The 17,453-nt window shown below is 41.9% G+C and overlaps 1 protein-coding gene across 3 annotated transcripts in view; it reads left to right on the forward strand.

The window, feature by feature from the left end:
• Positions 1–6,449: 6,449 nt before the first annotated feature.
• The window catches only part of LOC134218547 (mitochondrial enolase superfamily member 1-like), a 44,247-nt gene continuing 33,243 nt past the window's right edge, over positions 6,450–17,453 (forward strand). For all 3 annotated transcript variants that reach the window (XM_062697679.1, XM_062697680.1, XM_062697681.1), the window contains exons 1-5: positions 6,450–6,604; positions 6,673–6,827; positions 10,396–10,480; positions 10,548–10,681; positions 10,743–10,865. In XM_062697679.1, the coding sequence (XP_062553663.1) occupies positions 6,699–6,827; positions 10,396–10,480; positions 10,548–10,681; positions 10,743–10,865 (471 nt within the window). In that variant the 5' untranslated portion in view covers positions 6,450–6,604; positions 6,673–6,698. The remainder of the gene's footprint in view (positions 6,605–6,672; positions 6,828–10,395; positions 10,481–10,547; positions 10,682–10,742; positions 10,866–17,453) is intronic.

Raw genomic sequence — 17,453 nt, forward strand, 5'->3', positions numbered from 1 at the left:
ATGTGTGGACCATATCGTTACGCTCAGTATCATTATGAGGCAGGTCAACGAATTCAATGAGTCCCTTTATTTGGTTTTCATTGACGCTGAAAAACCTTTCTACTGTTTAAATCACCAGAACATGTGGGCACGCTGCGACGCAAGAGGGTCCCTAAGAAAATCATCAGCCTCATCTAGGTATAGTACGAGGCCACACAACGTGGTCTTGTCCGACCCCATCCCGGTCGTAGCTGGTGTGCGGTAATGATGTATTCTATCACAGCAACTGCTTCTCTTTGTACCGTGCAAACTCAAACTTCGGACGCTTAAGCACTTTCTGATATACAAACATCCTGTTAACTCGCATTTTAAATCACACCGTTTAAATCACCATTGCAATCACTGAGTACAGTATTCATCTTTGAACTACGTATTTAATACGTGCAGAATATTGCAAAGAATGTTTGCAATTTATGAAAATGTTCGGCTTCTGTTTGATTCAAACCTCGGACACCGGCGGGGTTGGATTCATATTTCGGACACAAAGATTCAAACTTCGGACACCTGATTACACAGTACCGGGAAGAATTATTGAAAACAATTCTCGCTGCACAGCTCAGACTGTCCTTTAATCATTTCGTCGCATTGTATTAACATGTCTTATTAAAATGTAACTATACTAAAACAAGCAAAAACTATTAGTCCTTCCGTTCCAGCTTGACGAAACATTTCGATGAAATATTTCACAAAATTTCCCATACGAATACAAGCGTCCGAAGTTTGAGTGTGTCCGAATTTTGATTATCCACGGTAATTCTGGTAGGTGGGATTGACCATTAACCAATCCGTGGCAGTCTATAACCACGGAGCGCCTAAATGACATCGAATTGGCTGATGTCATCCGCAAAACCAAGGAGCATGTAAGACTTGTTGATGATGGTTTCTTTTCTTGAACGTCAGGTCTTCGATTTGTACCTTCAAGAGCTATGTTGAATAACAGATTGAAGAGCATATCACCTTGCTTCAATGCATCTAACGTCACGAACGAAATGGATGGCTCACCAGATTGATCGATTTGGACCCATCTAGCGTCATGAGGCCATCAAGTCATTCTTCCCCCTCCTTTATTCTATTCGCCGTCCTTCCCTGCGGCCTAGCTATCGAACAGCCTGTTTCACTTCGTGTAGCATGGTTGGCCTCACTCTGCTTCTTCATCATCCTTCCTGGATGTCTTTATATGTATATATATATATATATATACATATATTTCATAGCCTATATTTAACATACGAAAAAGTCTTGCTCCAGGGGATGTGCTTGAAATCTCGAAAATTACTGGACGTCACATTTGATTCGCCCTTTTCCTGTCGATCATATGCTGGTTTACAAACTCGGTCGTGTCCCTATAGTATACAGGGAGGTGATCTAACTGCGTTCATGACATCATGCCTAGATGATAGGAAAACCATCGATACTAAAGTTACGTGCAATTGATAAGGCAACTAATCAGTTGAAACTGAATCTGTTCCGGGGTTCTCGCGATCAACCTTTCTTGTATTTAGGCTCTTCATACGGCCCAGAGTTAATCATGTCTAAGACACTTGATTTATAACCATGTTTATTCATGACAACAATCGCATTTTCTTCATCGGAGCACAACCCTCATAATCATTTACCTTCTTCGTACAGTTACAAATATAACGTGGATATAATATATGTCGTAACAATTAACACTAAGTTCTTCGAACAAGACAAATTTATGATAAAACTATTACAAATACTAATCAACGAGAGCTATTAAGTCTACAAACCATAAGCAATATAATATTGATAAAATCTTTCCTCCAAAAATCGCGTTTCCTTTTGGTGAACATTCTTAACAAACCATTGCTCATACAGCCCGGTCTACAAAAACCTCACTTCGGTTAAAAAGGTATCAAACCAGTGCCATTATGGTACAGTACCTTTATAATTATGGTACCACGTGGATCGTAAACCGTTTAAAATTATGGTTTTACTATCGTTTTGAATTATGCGATATAGAAAGCATACAGTAAAAACCCTTTCCCGCAAATACAGCGGGTAAGCGTGTCGAATCGCTCAAAGCGCGTGACGTGATTCATTCACAAGAAAGGTACCACCACTGCTAGGTGGATTAATCCGGGTTTATTTTACATTCGGCATAAATACCACTCTGGCTGAGTATAAACACACATATTACATCACGATGTGACAAAAATGTATACTGGAAGCTTTATTCTTTCTCACACCAACCCTAGCCACCCAAAACAAACCTATCTTAATGGAGCTGATAACGAGACCACGATAAGAAGACACATACACAGTTGCCGTTGCACATTTAGCTTCTATAAATCAAATGTTTATGGAATGATGGGGTATTTTGAACTTTCCACGTTCGATAATGTTTGGACGGTCTAAATCAATTCTGTTCAATTGAGTTAATCAACTCACTTGCCTAATCTAAATTTAACATAAGTCGACATGTTTATTATTATCAAAGTGGCAAGTGCAGAACATAAACGATATTTCTATTCTTCTTAGTTCATAACTGTACGTCGCCAACCGCGCAGTCTACGAAGGGTCTTCTTAATAGCCCGTTCATCTCGCTCGCAAACCTTTTTCACTATGGATTATTGTCAGACATTCTGGCTACGTGCTCAGACCACCGCTGTCGTCTGTTGTTCGCAGTATGAACGACGCCGACGGATGGTTATCCCAACAGCTGATGCAATTTACCTTTCCCGTCAAATATGTCGTCTCTTTTTATTGCTTTAGTAGGTTTGGATTCTTTCATTTATTTGAGATCAGCATTGCCAACTATTTTAAAAATCGACATTCCAGGCATTCCATTCCCGTTCTACGCATGCTTATACCAAATTCAAAAAATGACAAATGAGAAAATGGCTTTTTAAATTGAACCCTAATTTTCATTGCTGACGTATAACCGGAATGAAAGATTATTACATCACAGGACCATTCAGAAGACTTAATTTCATCGAAATCATTCTTATTTCTCACCCACAAACAGAATTTGAGACCATGATCATGAAATATTTTAGTGGGACAGTTATGCCGAGAAATACAGCATTTCTTTGGTGGTTCCTACGCATATCAGAGTCTATTTTATATAGAGTTGCGCAAAGAGGGAAGCCAAACCAAATCTACCTATTGAACTGTCAAACCGTCTACCTATCGACCAAAGTAAACAAATGCTTGTTGGTGAGGCGGAAGTATTGTTATCGCCTATTGTTTATTATGGCGAATAAAATTATATGAATTGAAATGTATTAGATTTGATCTAGAAACAGCTTCAAAAAACTTCAATACATTCCCCAATAAAGTAGCAACAAGATGCTCATGTGTTCGCATTCTGTGGATGATTTGGTTATCGAATTAAAAAGCATTAGAAGCGAACACTCCCGTCAAGTGACTTGAAGGGTTGAACAAAAATGAAAGTTGCCAACAGAATAACAAGAGCATCATTCAGAATAAGTGTAAGAAGATCCTCTTTGCGCAACTCTATAGAATAGACTCTGACGCATATCAGTCCCGCTCACTACATGATTTCGTGATGACTACTTCGATTGACACATGTCTCTCCATGCTTTATCTATGGAAGTGAACCATCCACGCGGTTGAAGTGATTATGTCGCTTAAGGTCACTCCTGACGGAATCTAAGTTTCAAAGTGCTCGCGTTTTCGGGGGCACACCACTCGATACGGAAGAAACGCACAACTATCTTTTTTTTTCACGCATGCTGCGACGCAGCAAAACTAAATCAACAAAAATGACAGTTGTGCACCGCCTCCGTATCGAGTGGTGTGCCCCCGAAAACGTGAGCACTTTGAAACTTGGATTCCGTCAGGAGTGACCTTAAAATGAGTGTTGTACAGAACAGGCTAAGGGCGAAGCCAGAGTAGACGCGACGTGCGATGCGACGCGACGCGACAGTGCAATTTGACAGCCTGTTGATAATGATTGTTATTCTTTTACGTGAGTCGTGTCGCGTCGCATCGCACGTCGCGTTTACTCTGGCGGGCACCTAAGATTGGAAGATCTAAACAGAAAATAATATTTCAATGAGTGTTGCTCCATAAAATAACAGAATACGCCATAATAATGAATTAAATCCCCGAAAGACAATTATGCGTAGAAGTTAAGCAATGGGACAAACAGACTTGATGTTGTTTTCAATGATTTTCCGAACAAAGTTCGAAATCTGCTAGAGTTTTCTAAAAGTATACATCAAAATAGACTGCTCTATGGTAAAAAGTCAAAATCCACAAAAAATAACATGGGCAGTCCACTAAAAGCTCAAAATCATGTTCTCATCTCTTTATGGTTTGGAAGGTAAAATGTATAAGCGGTAAATGGCCTTGGCATACAGACTTACAATAGCTATCAGTGTGACAGACATCTTGGAAGGATTCGTAATAAGTAGCAACACTACAACCAGAGACCGGCGGAGTGAAAAACTGTCGAAATGGCAACGTATGCAAATGCATTTCGTGGAAATAATACTAGCAGCACTTGAACTTTTTGCTTGCTTCTTATGGATGCAAAATGTAAACAAGTCGAATTGGAACCGCTATTGACGGTTCGATTGGAAACAAGATGGCGTCTTCGCTGATCTCTTATTCTAGTATTTCTAGTAATAAGCAAACATACAGATATGGAAATTTTGTGAAAATCAATTGATACTGTTCGCAGGTGCAAAGCTGTAAACTTTATTCCCAATACTATGTATTAAAATCAGAGCACGCATGACAATATCGGGTTGAAAACCAATTCGGGACGTGACAAAGTCGAGTCTGTAGGAATATCAGATAGTGTGGGACACGTCGGTGTCGACAGAAGATGGGTAGGAAGTAAGCGCTGCTGGTTGATTATAGTTGTTCTTGGGTACATTAAGGAATATTGTTATTGCTGATTGTATAGCCCTCTTGTTTAATATTGACTTCTCCAAATAAATAAAAGTGTGCGTGACTTCGCTGTATTCCTGTCAATGTACGCTGTCTTCCTCCAAAAGTATTCGTTATAGCAGGAGTCCAGGAGGAACTATGTGCCGTACATGCAGGAGGGGGTCAACAGAGATTACTGTATAAACGGATGGAGGGCCATTTATACGGACAACGTATTATACCATTTTTTTAGGAGGAGCGAAGAGTGTTGAGAGGCGTGCACATTAAGAAGTTGAATATCGGATAGTGTGTTACACTTTGATGTCGACAGAAAATGAGTAGGAAGCAGGCGCCGGTTAGTTGTGGCTGCTCTTGGGCAGATTAAGGAATATTTTTTATTGTTGGTTGTACGTGGTTGTACATAGGGGAAGTGTACCGGTTTTGGCCGCCTTAGTGCCTAATTTGGCCAACCTGCATGTTTTCCAAAAAATATCGATCAGTTTTAAAAGCGAAGAAAGATAAAGGAGATATTATCTCCTGTTAAAGCTAATAAAACCCTCAAACATTGCTTTACTATTAGAGTTATGCGAGAAACTAGTCAAATTAGGAACATGACCAAGACTTGGGTTCAGTTACCCTACCTGTTGTTTGGAATAAAGAGAGCTGCAGCTGCTGGCAGAAGTATCTGTCAGAAGCTCATCGATATTGCTGGATCGATGTTTTGAGCAGCGAAGAATCGATGCCATAAAATATCGGAGCTGAAACATCGATTTATCGATATGCTTTACAAATTAAACAGATGAGCAAAAAAAAACACCAAGGTTAAAAATAAGTTCTACGTTTCATATTTCTACAGAGTCTTTTATCGCAACATCTGTAACTCTAAGTGAAAAGAAAATATCGAAATCCTATAACACCGTCAAAAGATCGAAACGGTCAAATATCGGACATCAAAAAATCGATACAAAATATCGGAAAATCGGAGCGGAAATATCGATACTCGATATATCGTATCAATATCGCAGTGTCATCATCATCAATAGACATAGCCCTCTGTCATCATTAAACCGCAGTATGAAAAAAAAATAATACCCCGGGACATCCTGGCTACAATCTGGCGATGGGCTAAACAACATGATGTCAATAGCCTGGGTACAACCGAGGTGCGATTATTGCTAGTTGGAAACTACCTTATTGTAATTTATTGTTGCTCTGAAAACGAGATTCTAATTAAATAAATAATAGACACTTAGAAAGCATTACATTCTGGGTGGCTTCACAATATAAAACATTTTTAGAACCAAAATGCAACAAACTATAAAGATGAGTTGAGCAAAATTACAGGCAGAAAAAAAAATGAAAGGCTTAAAACAAAGAGACAATTCTATCACTTTATGGCACGTAAATCATTTAATGGTTGTGTAATGTCCATCTTATCCCAGCTTCCTCTATTTTAGAAGCGTGTGTTCTCTTTAGCTGCATGACGGTTAGTCGGTCGCACAAGCAGCTTGTTGCATCGGTTAACGTGTGGAAGTGAGAGATGATCTTTGAATCACATTATGGGCATTCAAACATTGCCGTATCAAATAGCTTCAACACACTAATCAACGGATCCTCTCTGAGTAATATAAATAGACGCACCTCGTCCAACACTGGATAGTAAACTTGTTGTCTTTTCTTTCTGAAGAAGTAGGAGTTTCTAGTAAGTGTCTATTTCTCAGACTAAAGATTTTTAGTAGAAATTGAAAAATTATCCCTCTTTACGAACAGCCGAGTTATCACAATTGACCCACAAGATGTCGCATTCTAAGGAAACTGGCAAACTGCCTTCATCTGCAAATGATCCATGCTTAAACATTACAACCCTGGACGCAAAAGACATTCGCTGGCCAACTTCACTCGGGGCTCACGGATCGGATGCGATGGTATGAATTTAACGCGCTTTTAAGATTTTTATATTACATAGAAGAGAAACTTCCTTTGGATGACGTTCTATCAATCCGGCTATCAATTAAGAATATTTGAATGAGGAGCTGGGAGTAAGTAATAAAACTAGCTGACCCGGCGAACTTTGTCTCGCCAAAAATTGGTAAATTTTCTGATACAATTTTTTACGTGCATAATTTATCTAGAAAACAAATCCGTTCTTCAGAATGATCTCTCATTTTTTTCATAACTTTGTTTAATATATATAGATGATTAAAATTTTAAAATTCCATGCAAATTGTACGAAAAACTATTTCATCGAAAAGATTGAATTTTGATTTTCAAAGCATTCCAATTTCATCATAACGTTTTTCCTCGTAAAAAGACGAAGAAAACGAATATAAATTAGCAAAAATTGGCCTGTATATTCCTGTGTGATGCGCGGTCGTACAAATTTTGTATATATATATACCAACTTTGTTATATATATAGAATAAGATTGTAGAATAGGCAAAAGTATCAAGATAGTATACTCACATTTCGATATCATGGGACTATTTTGTTAATTTTTTCACAAGTTATTTACCTAAAGGATCCTAAAACTTTTAGTGTCAAATCACATGACATTCCGTGACATTTTTTTAAATTTCGTTCTCCTGCCTCACACTTTGTATTTAGAACAATGATCTGTCTGACAACGGTTTAGAATTCTTTATAAGCATTACATGTCAATCAAAACATCTGAATTGTTAATAACTTTTGAAAAGTGCCATTTTTTTAAAGCTTTTTATGATTTTCGATACAGGGAACACTCTGCACTTATTTTAAATAAATATTTATTCATTCATTTCATTTATTTAGTTAACATCTAAACAGATAACACTGAATCAACAATTTGACGCCACAATGCACGGTTCGAGGCCGCATCTCTCCATCCTCGGATACGCCCCACGCTCGCCAAGTCGTTCTGCACCTGGTCTGCCCATCTCGCTCGCTGCGCTCCACGCCGTCTCGTACCTGCCGGATCGGAAGCGAACACCATCTTTGCAGGGTTGCTGTCCGGCATTCTAGCAACATGTCCTGCCCATCGTACCCTTCCGGCTTTAGCTACCTTCTGGATACTGGGTTGGCCGTAGAGTTGGGCGAGCTCATGGTTCATTCTTCGCCGCCACACACCGTCTTCTTGCACACCGCCAAAGATGGTCCTAAGCACCCGTCTCTCGAATACTCCGAGTGCTTGCAAGTCCTCCTCGAGCATTGTCCATGTTTCATGTCCGTAGAGGACAACCGGTCTTATTAACGTCTTGTACATGACACATTTGGTGCGGTGGCGAATCTTTTTCGACCGCAGTTTCTTCTGGAGCCCGTAGTAGGCCCGACTTCCACAGATGATGTGCCTTCGTATTTCACGACTAACGTTGTTGTCAGCCGTTAGCAAGGATCCGAGGTAGACGAATTCCTCGACCACCTCGAAGGTATCCCCGTCTATCGTAACACTGCTTCCCAGGCGGGCCCTGTCGCGCTCGGTTCCGCCCACAAGCATGTACTTTGTCTTTGACGCATTCACCACCAGTCCAACTTTTGTTGCTTCACGTTTCAGGCGGGTGTACAGTTCTGCCACCTTTGCAAATGTTCGGCCGACAATGTCCATGTCATCCGCGAAGCAAATAAATTGACTGGATCTGTTGAAAATCGTACCCCGGCTGTTACACCCGGCTCTCCGCATAACACCTTCTAGCGCAATGTTGAACAACAGGCACGAAAGTCCATCACCTTGTCTTAGTCCCCGGCGCGATTCGAACGAACTGGAGTGTTCGCCCGAAATCTTCACACAGTTTTGCACACCATCCACCGTTGCTTTGATCAGTCTGGTAAGCTTCCCAGGGAAGCTGTTCTCGTCCATAATTTTCCATAGCTCTACGCGGTCTAGACTGTCGTATGCCGCCTTGAAATCAACGAACAGATGGTGCGTTGGAACCTGGTATTCACGGCATTTTTGAAGGATTTGCCGTACAGTAAAGATCTGGTCCGTATGTCGAGCGGCCGTCAACGAAGCCGGCTTGATAACTTCCCACGAACTCGTTCACTAATGGTGACAGACGACGGAAGATGATCTGGGATATCACTTTGTAGGCGGCATTAAGGATGGTGATCGCTCGAAAGTTCTCACACTCCAGTTTGTCGCCTTTCTTGTAGATGGGGCATATAACCCCTTCCTTCCACTCCTCCGGTAGCTGTTCGGTTTCCAAGATTCTGACTATCAGTTTGTGCAGGCAAGTGGCCAGCTTTTCCGGGCCCATCTTGATGAGCTCAGCTCCGATACCATCCTTACCAGCGGCTTTGTTGGTCTTTAGCTGTTGAATGGCATCCTTAACTTCCCTCAAGGTGGGGCTGGTTGGCTTCCATCGTCCGCTGAACTGACGTAGTCATCTCCTCCGCTGCCTTGACTTTCACTGCCTGTACTCTCAGCGCCATTCAGATGTTCCTCGTAGTGCTGCTTCCACCTTTCGATCACCACACGTTCGTCCGTCAAGATGCTCCCATCCTTATCCCGGCACATTTCGGCTCGCGGCACGAAGCCTTTGCGGGATGCGTTGAGCTTCTGGTAGAACTTGCGTGTTTCTTGAGAACGGCACAGCTGTTCCATCTCCTCGCACTCCGCTTCTTCCAGGCGGCGTTTCTTCTCCTGAAAAAGGCGGGTCTGCTGTCTCCGCTTCCGTCTATAACGTTCCACGTTCTGTCGGGTACCTTGCTGCAGCGCGACCGCCCGCACTGCGTCCTTCTCCTCCAGAATCTGTCTGCACTCTTCGTCGAACCAATCGTTCCGTCGACTTCGTCCCATATACCCGACGTTGTTCTCCGCTGCGTCGTTAATGGCTGCTTTGACTGTATTCCAGCAGTCCTCAAGAGGGGCCCATCGAGCTCACCCTCTTCCGGCAACGCTGCCTCGAGATGCTGCGCGTATGCAGTGGCGACATCAGGTTGCTTCAATCGCTCTAGGTCGTACCGCGGCGGTCGTCGGTACCGAACATTGTTGATGACGGATAGTTTTGGGCGCAGTTTAACCATCACCAGATAGTGGTCAGAGTCGATGTTAGCGCCACGATATGTCCTGACGTCGATAATGTCGGAGAAGTGCCGTCCATCAATCAGAACGTGGTCGATTTGTGATTCTGTCTGCAGTGGTGATCTCCAGGTGTACCGATACGGGAGGCTGTGTTGGAAGTAGGTGCTGCGAATGGCCCTTTTCTTGGAGGCGGCGAAATCAATTAGTCGTAGGCCGTTTTCGTTCGTCAGGCGGTGAGCGCTGAACTTTCCAATAGTCTTTGAACTTTCCAATATTTAATACCTAATTATTAATAAATTTGGTAATAGCCATTCCACAGGCCATTCCATGACATTTGTTTTACATTTCCAATCACTGGCATTTTTGAGTAGGTACATATGTGAAATAACACCAAATGTATTTAAATTTTAATTCAGTTTTTACAAAATAAGACAACGTGCGTAACTGATGATTATTAATTTCATTCCGTTTGATTTTCCATGCCACCACGTCGCCAAAAGCACACGGATCCGGATTATTCGTGCGTGTACGTGACGATTCACACCGCAGAAGGGACACGAGGATATGGATTGACTTTCACTTTGGGTAAGGTTTGCAATTTTCGTTCATTTGGTGATTGCCTTTATTATCACGTTTGAACATTTATTTGCAGGTCGCGGGACGGATATCGTCCTTATGGCTGTCAAGGCGATGAAGCGATTCGTTGAGAACCGCACTACGGTGAGCATTTATGCGGATTTCGCGAAATTTTGGCGCGAAATAACGAGCGATTCACAGCTGAGATGGGTGAGATGATTTTATTGCTTAATATTTTCATTACTTTCAATAAGGCTTCGCTGAATTTCAGATTGGTCCTGAAAAAGGTGTTACCCATCTCGCAGTGGCAGCGATTATCAACGCTTTGTGGGATTTGTGGGGCAAGATTCGGGGTGTTCCTGTATGGAGACTACTGACTGAAATGGAACCGGAGGTAAGTACTTCCTAAATGACAAAACATTTGGCGAGGCGGTCTATTCAGACAACTTCTTCTTCTGCATTGGCATTACATCTCCCACTGGGACATCGCCGCCTCGCAGCTATGTGATCAATTTCCACCCCAGCACGACGGAACTTTTCACTTGTCTTCTGAGTATATTGTTTGGGGTCACCCAGAAGCCACGATTTTATTATCGCCCTCACCCCTACCATGTGGTTTATCTTGGTCTTTTCACTAAATTCTTATCTCTAGGCTATTATTTATTCAGACTAAGGTAGTGATGGCCTGTGCAGTACATAAAAGCCGTCTCCATTCGGCTCGGGCCATGGCTGAACGTCGCCAACCACACAATCTACGAAGGGTCAGCAAATTGTCATCTACCTGTTCGATCCTCCTTACTTTGCTGCTCACCTCGCCTTCTTGTGCTCGTCGGTCGCTATCGGGAATAATTTTCACCGGGTTATTGTCTGATATTAGCGGTGTGAACGATGGATTGTTCTCCCAGCAGCTGATGCAACTTGTAGTTCATTCACCTCCTCCATGTACCTCGAAAACTCCAAGTGCGCTTTGGTCCTCCACGAGCATTGTTCAGGTCTCGTGTCCGTAGAGGACTACCGGTCTAATCAGCGTTTTGTAGATAATCAGAAACAGCTTTCATAGTGATGGGCAAAATATGCAGAGACGCATGATCGGGTGGTGGCCTATCAATAAGAGATTGTGCAGGTTGAGGATTAAAGGCCGGTTCTCCAACTGTAGCATAATCAACGTCCACAACCCACACTCCGGAAGCACAAATTATGATAAGGACGCATTCTACGCGCAGCTGGAACATGAATACGACAGCTGCCCAAGCCACGACGTCAAGATCGTTACAGGATATTTAAACGCTAAGGTTGGCCAGGAGGAAGAGATCAAACCGACTATTGAGAATTTCAGCGCCCACCGCCAACTGAAGAACGAAAATGGCCTACGACTAAGCACCTAGTTCCAGTACAGTCGAAGGTCTGCTAAGACTAGTTTTATTATTCGAAAAAGGATAGCAATCGTTCGTTCTCTTTGCTTTCTTATTTCCATGTTTCTCCACAGGCAGGATCAACTGTCTGCCGTTCGTCCTGACAATGTTTGTGATGTAATAAAAGTTTATTACATCCTCTTACAAACAAACATGAAAATAATCTATTCAGGCAGATATACATGCTGGTAATGCTCAGTCTAGTCCTTCCAGCTCACCACATAGCGAACCCACACTATCCAGTAGCTAAATAGGTAGAACATGTTGCAAGAATGCCGGACAGCAATCCTGCATAGATGGTGTTCGCTTCCAACCCGTCAGCTTCTTGTACCTGGAGTGCAGGTGGGCGGACCAAGTACAAAACGATTTGGCGAACTTTGGCCGCAACCGACGATGATGATATGTTACCTCAAACCGTTCTATGTAGTAGTAAAATTGTTGATTCTGTGTTATCTGTTTAGATGTAAATTTAATAAATGAAATGATATGAGCTGTCTAGCCAGTACCATCGTGTTCAAGTAGCTTTCCTGGTAGTTGATCAACCCCAGACACGCAAACGCACCAAACGTTCTGCGAAACGTCTGGTCTAACGACGCTGTAACTGAGAAGATGGAGAAAATCTACGAGCTGAAGAGCGGGACCAAGCGGGTCGGACTAGTGATCAAGATCGACACGTTGAAGTCGAAGTTCGTTACATGAACAACCACCTCATTGTGTCAGGAAATCGTGCATAATTACAGGGTTGCTACGGGGATCCCGAAATATTTTCCGCGCCGACTAAAATGAAATCCGCGCTAAATTCGCGCGATCTGGAACTTAAGCTGATGGAATACGCGCAAAATTTTTGTTGGCACAATTTTCGGAGCGTTTTCTTCTGAAATGCATCAAACACCGAGCGGAACTTGGTCGGCTTTTCAACTTAGTATTCTATTAACATTTCGTCAGTTATTAATTGAACGCTTTTCTACGCCCGCCATTGCATGAGTGTGTATCTTGTGTGACCAGTACAATGGATTTTCTATGGCCAGGGTGTCGAGAAAGTTTCCAACCCGAAAACATCCTAGACCGGAACGAAAATCGAACCATCTCCGGAATGGCAATCCTAGGCCTGCTTTCAAGGCTACTGGAGACTTAATAAAATATTACTCTTTCTGTATGATTTTAAACTACAACTTCTTTTTTTTTTGTTAAATATCTTGGCTTGGCACATGTTTCGAAATGGGCAAATTGATATGAAATTTGGGAAAAAGAATCCACGTGTCTCGGAGGGACTCGAACTCAACCTCCTACTCTCTAGATTGGACAAATCAAGTATTCGAAAGATATTCATTTTGCAAAAAAGAGCTAATCGCGGTGGAGGTTGGTACTCGGATTCTGATGGCTTTTCCGCAAACGTGACCTTTAAGAGTAAGAGGTTGAGGGTTCGAGTCCCTCCAAGACACGTAGATTCTTTTTCGCAAATTTCATATCAATTTGTCCATTTCGAAACATGTGCTGTCCATATGCACAGCCAAGATGTTTAACAAAAAATGCTTTTCCTACTGCCGAGTTGGCGAATAATATGCAATTAATTGCACAACTTCATGTTTACAGATGTTCGTACTCGCAATTAGTATTACAAACCATAGCAGTCAAAACTATTTCTATAACGCTATAACCATAACCAGAGAAGATGATGGATTTGGTAGTTCCTCAAGTTTTCTTGAATGGAATCCAGAATCGTGAGTATGAAGCGGAAATGACTTAATATGCGAGCTGATTAAAACATCCCTGTGCAATTCAACATCGCACATATGAATCACCCATCATGTTTACATGGCTTGCACACGCGACTCATCTCATGATGAAGGAGGAATTGACTGACTGCGAATGTGTCTCTTGCATACGATGGCTGCTACGATCTGTCATGTGACTGAGGAACAGGACTTGTTCTCCTCGAAAATAGTCCCTATGCGAAATTTCAGCTCAATCGGATTTCATTAAGGAAGCGAAAAATTTACGCAAAGTGAAGTTCTGTGGTTTTCCCTGCATATTGATTGCGAGAGTTCTCTGCCCGCGAGTAGCTTGAGGTGAGCGTGCCGACCCTAAGGCCATTGGTTCAGAGAGTCTCATCATGGCTCAGGGCATGCTTACCCAATTATTAAAAAAGTGTAGATTTATTTATTTATTTTATTTATTACCAGACTAAGTCCGGAGTGGCCTGTGCAATACATAAAAGTTTTCTCCATCCAGCTCGGTCCATGGCTGCACTTCGCCAACCACGCAGTCTGCGGAGGGTCCGCAAATCGTCCTCCACCTGAATGATCCATCCTGCCCGCTGTGCACCTCGCCTTCTTGTTCTCGTCGGATCATTGTCGAGAACCATTTTCACCGGATTACCGTCCGACATTCTGGCTACGTGCCCGGCCCACCGCTGTCTTCCGATTTGCGCGGTGTGAACGATGGATGGTTCTTCCAACAGCTGATGCAACTCGTGGTTCACTGTGGCTGATGTAGGCTTCCTCCATCCTCTCTAAGTTACGTGCCATGATATCAATGTTGTCAGCGAAACCAAATAACTGGACGGACTTCGTGAAAATCGTACCACTCGGGTCAATCCCTGCCCTTCATATTACTCCCACCAAAGCGATGTTGAATAGACCAAGTCGATAAATAGATGATGTGTGGGCACTAGAGTGGGGCGCAGTTGTATGGAAAAACTCAAACTTCGTCCGATCAAGTGAGATCAAGGTTTTTCTGAATCGTTTTGGGACCCCAATCCACTGTGCAAAATATGGGCTCGATTGGTTGCAACCTCGCATGCCGCATCGCGTTTTAAATTTACATGCAGATTAGTATGGGAAAACGTACTTTTTTACATTTTTGCTATTAGCGGCTTCAATTTATCATCAATCACGTGACTCAATACGTTAGCATGTAAAACTTTGCCGAAGGAGGTACGAAAAACTTTGCCGAAGGAGGTACGTAGCTGGAAGGTCTACAAAAAATGTTATTACGTTTCGAAAATTAATTGTTCAAACCATATGCAAGAAATCAATGTTTCTGCCAGCACTACCGGACGACCTATGGATATCGTAGGGTAAAACCCATCTTCCTTCTTATCGGATTTTTTTCTTTGTGAAATGATTCCGGATAGCTCCCATTAGCTCTAAAGCCCTATAAGATCAATTATTTTAAAATAACACTCAGTTAAACTATTGGTCTACGTAGTTCGGCAGTGCTGGCAGAATAAACGATTTTTTGCATATGGTTTGAACACTCAATCATCGAAGCGTTATAACTTTTTTCGTGGACGTTCCAGCAACGTTCCTTCTTCAGCAAAGTTTTTCGGCATCCTTTGGGTTATACTTTAACGCAATGTGCCACTTGGTTTACGATGAACTGAAACCTCTAGTAGTAGAAATGCAAAAATATACGTTATCTCATACTAATTTCCATACAAACTTCAAACGCGATGCGGAAAGCGAGGAAGCAACCAATCGGTCCCAAATTCTGCACAGTTGTTCAGGACCCAGAATGGCTTCGAAAAACCATTGATTTGAAAAAATGACCATGACGCCCCACTCTAGTGGGCACGTTGTATTCGCGGCATTTCTGCAATGCCTGACGTATGGCGAACACCTGGTCTGTGGTAGAGCATTCACCCATAAATCCCGCCTGGTACTGCCCCACGAACTCTCTTGCTATTGGTATTAGTGCATAGAACGCTCTTTCTCGTCGTCAGGTATCCCATCGTGCGGGCAGTGCACGTTGATGATGCTATAGTTGAAAAAACGGCCTTTTATCCTCAGCTTGCACATCCTTGCATTGATTGGCTGCCACCCAATCACGCGTTGGCTCATGTTTCCCAGCACTATGAAGTCGGTTCCCAGCTCGTTGGTGGTGCCACAGCTTTGGTAGAAGGTAGCCGCTCGATGCCCGCTTTTCCTTTCCGTTTTAGGTGTTTACTTGATAAATGGTCATCAACATACAATATGCGAATAGTAATCAGGGGTATACCACAAAAAGTTCAACTTAATGGACGCAGAGGTTTTACGCCAAAAAAATCAAAAGAAAAACTTCTCAATTCAATCTTTTGGTTTTGCCTTAGTTATGATAGGTACTAAAAATAATTGCCAACCTTACGGCTATGTAACAAATCAACCAACCAACCTTACATGGTTCGATACACCATTTTCTTTATAACTTTTGAACGCAATAGCCGATCGCGAGAAAATCGGTTAAGGATTACTATAAGAATAGTTGACTGATGTTTTGCGGTTTTTCGCACACGCACACACACAGATACAGACAGACATTTTTTTGTTAAATATCTTGGCTATGCATATGCACAGCACATGTTTCAAAATGGACAAATTGATATGAAATTTGCGAAAAAGACTCTATGTGTCTTGGAGGGACTCGAACCTTCCTACTCTTTAGATAGACCCCTACACAACAAGACCTCATAAAGGTCCCATTTGCGGGAAAGACATCAGAATCCGAGTACACGCGGTAGTAAAATAGTAAAACTCCTTCGAATTCTGCTGATTTGTCCATGAAACCTGTATGATGACCTGTCTTTGACATAAGTATCAATAACTATTGATTAATGACATTTCAGTATATTATAAACTAGTTTCAGAGTTTTTTTATGATGCCTATATTTACCATATGGGGCGATATAGTCACACCCTTGGGGCAAGACGAGCAAGCACCAAAAAAATATATCAAAAGTGTGCTGAAATTATTTAGATCGGGTGACACATTTCTTGCACTTCTAGTTTTATTATGTTCAAATGATGCTTCGCTTGAAAATGTCGTATTACATGTTGATTTGTTGACCACTGGCTCTATGACAATATCTGAATTTGCCTAAACTTAATGTTTACGAATAAACCATATCCGTTGTTTTAATACGTCTCTGATTCATGCAGAAACTATTTGGTTTTGAAATGCATATGAAGGTTAGGCGACTATTAATCCTGGATATGACCTTGTTCCTCATATATATACAGCTGGTATACAGCTGGCAATACCCCAAGCCGACATATATCCAAAGATTTACATCGTTTAATCATAATTCCGGTAAATCTCCTCATATTATAAATGTTGATAGGCTTTAGTTATATAAAAAGCTTTGTAAATATCAGTTTGTGCTGAAAATGAGTAATTTAGGCTCTAAATCTTAAATTATGTAACTACAAGATTATAAGAAAATTCGAATTTCAACTAAACCATCTTAAAATCAATATTTCAAGAACAGGTGAGGTTGTTAAAGTGTTTTTTTTTTTCAGTTACATAACCATTTTACATTATTTGTAACCATCCCTCGTAATTACAATGTGCATATAATGCTCACCTAAGTCATAATCAATGTTGACTGTCTCGCCCCACTTTCCTTTATGTATCTCGTGTGGCAAGCACAATGAACACACTAGGCCCATGGAGTCGAAAATGTTTCCCACCCGAAAATATCGTAGACCGGACCGAGAATCGAACATCGAACTAGCCATCTCCGGATTGGAGATTAAAATGAATACGATGCGACCCTGATCCACCTTACTCCGTGACCCATATTGTCCCACCTT

The sequence above is a fragment of the Armigeres subalbatus genome, chromosome 2 (assembly GCF_024139115.2).
Source record: "Armigeres subalbatus isolate Guangzhou_Male chromosome 2, GZ_Asu_2, whole genome shotgun sequence".
In the NCBI taxonomy this organism is placed as follows: domain Eukaryota; kingdom Metazoa; phylum Arthropoda; class Insecta; order Diptera; family Culicidae; genus Armigeres; species Armigeres subalbatus.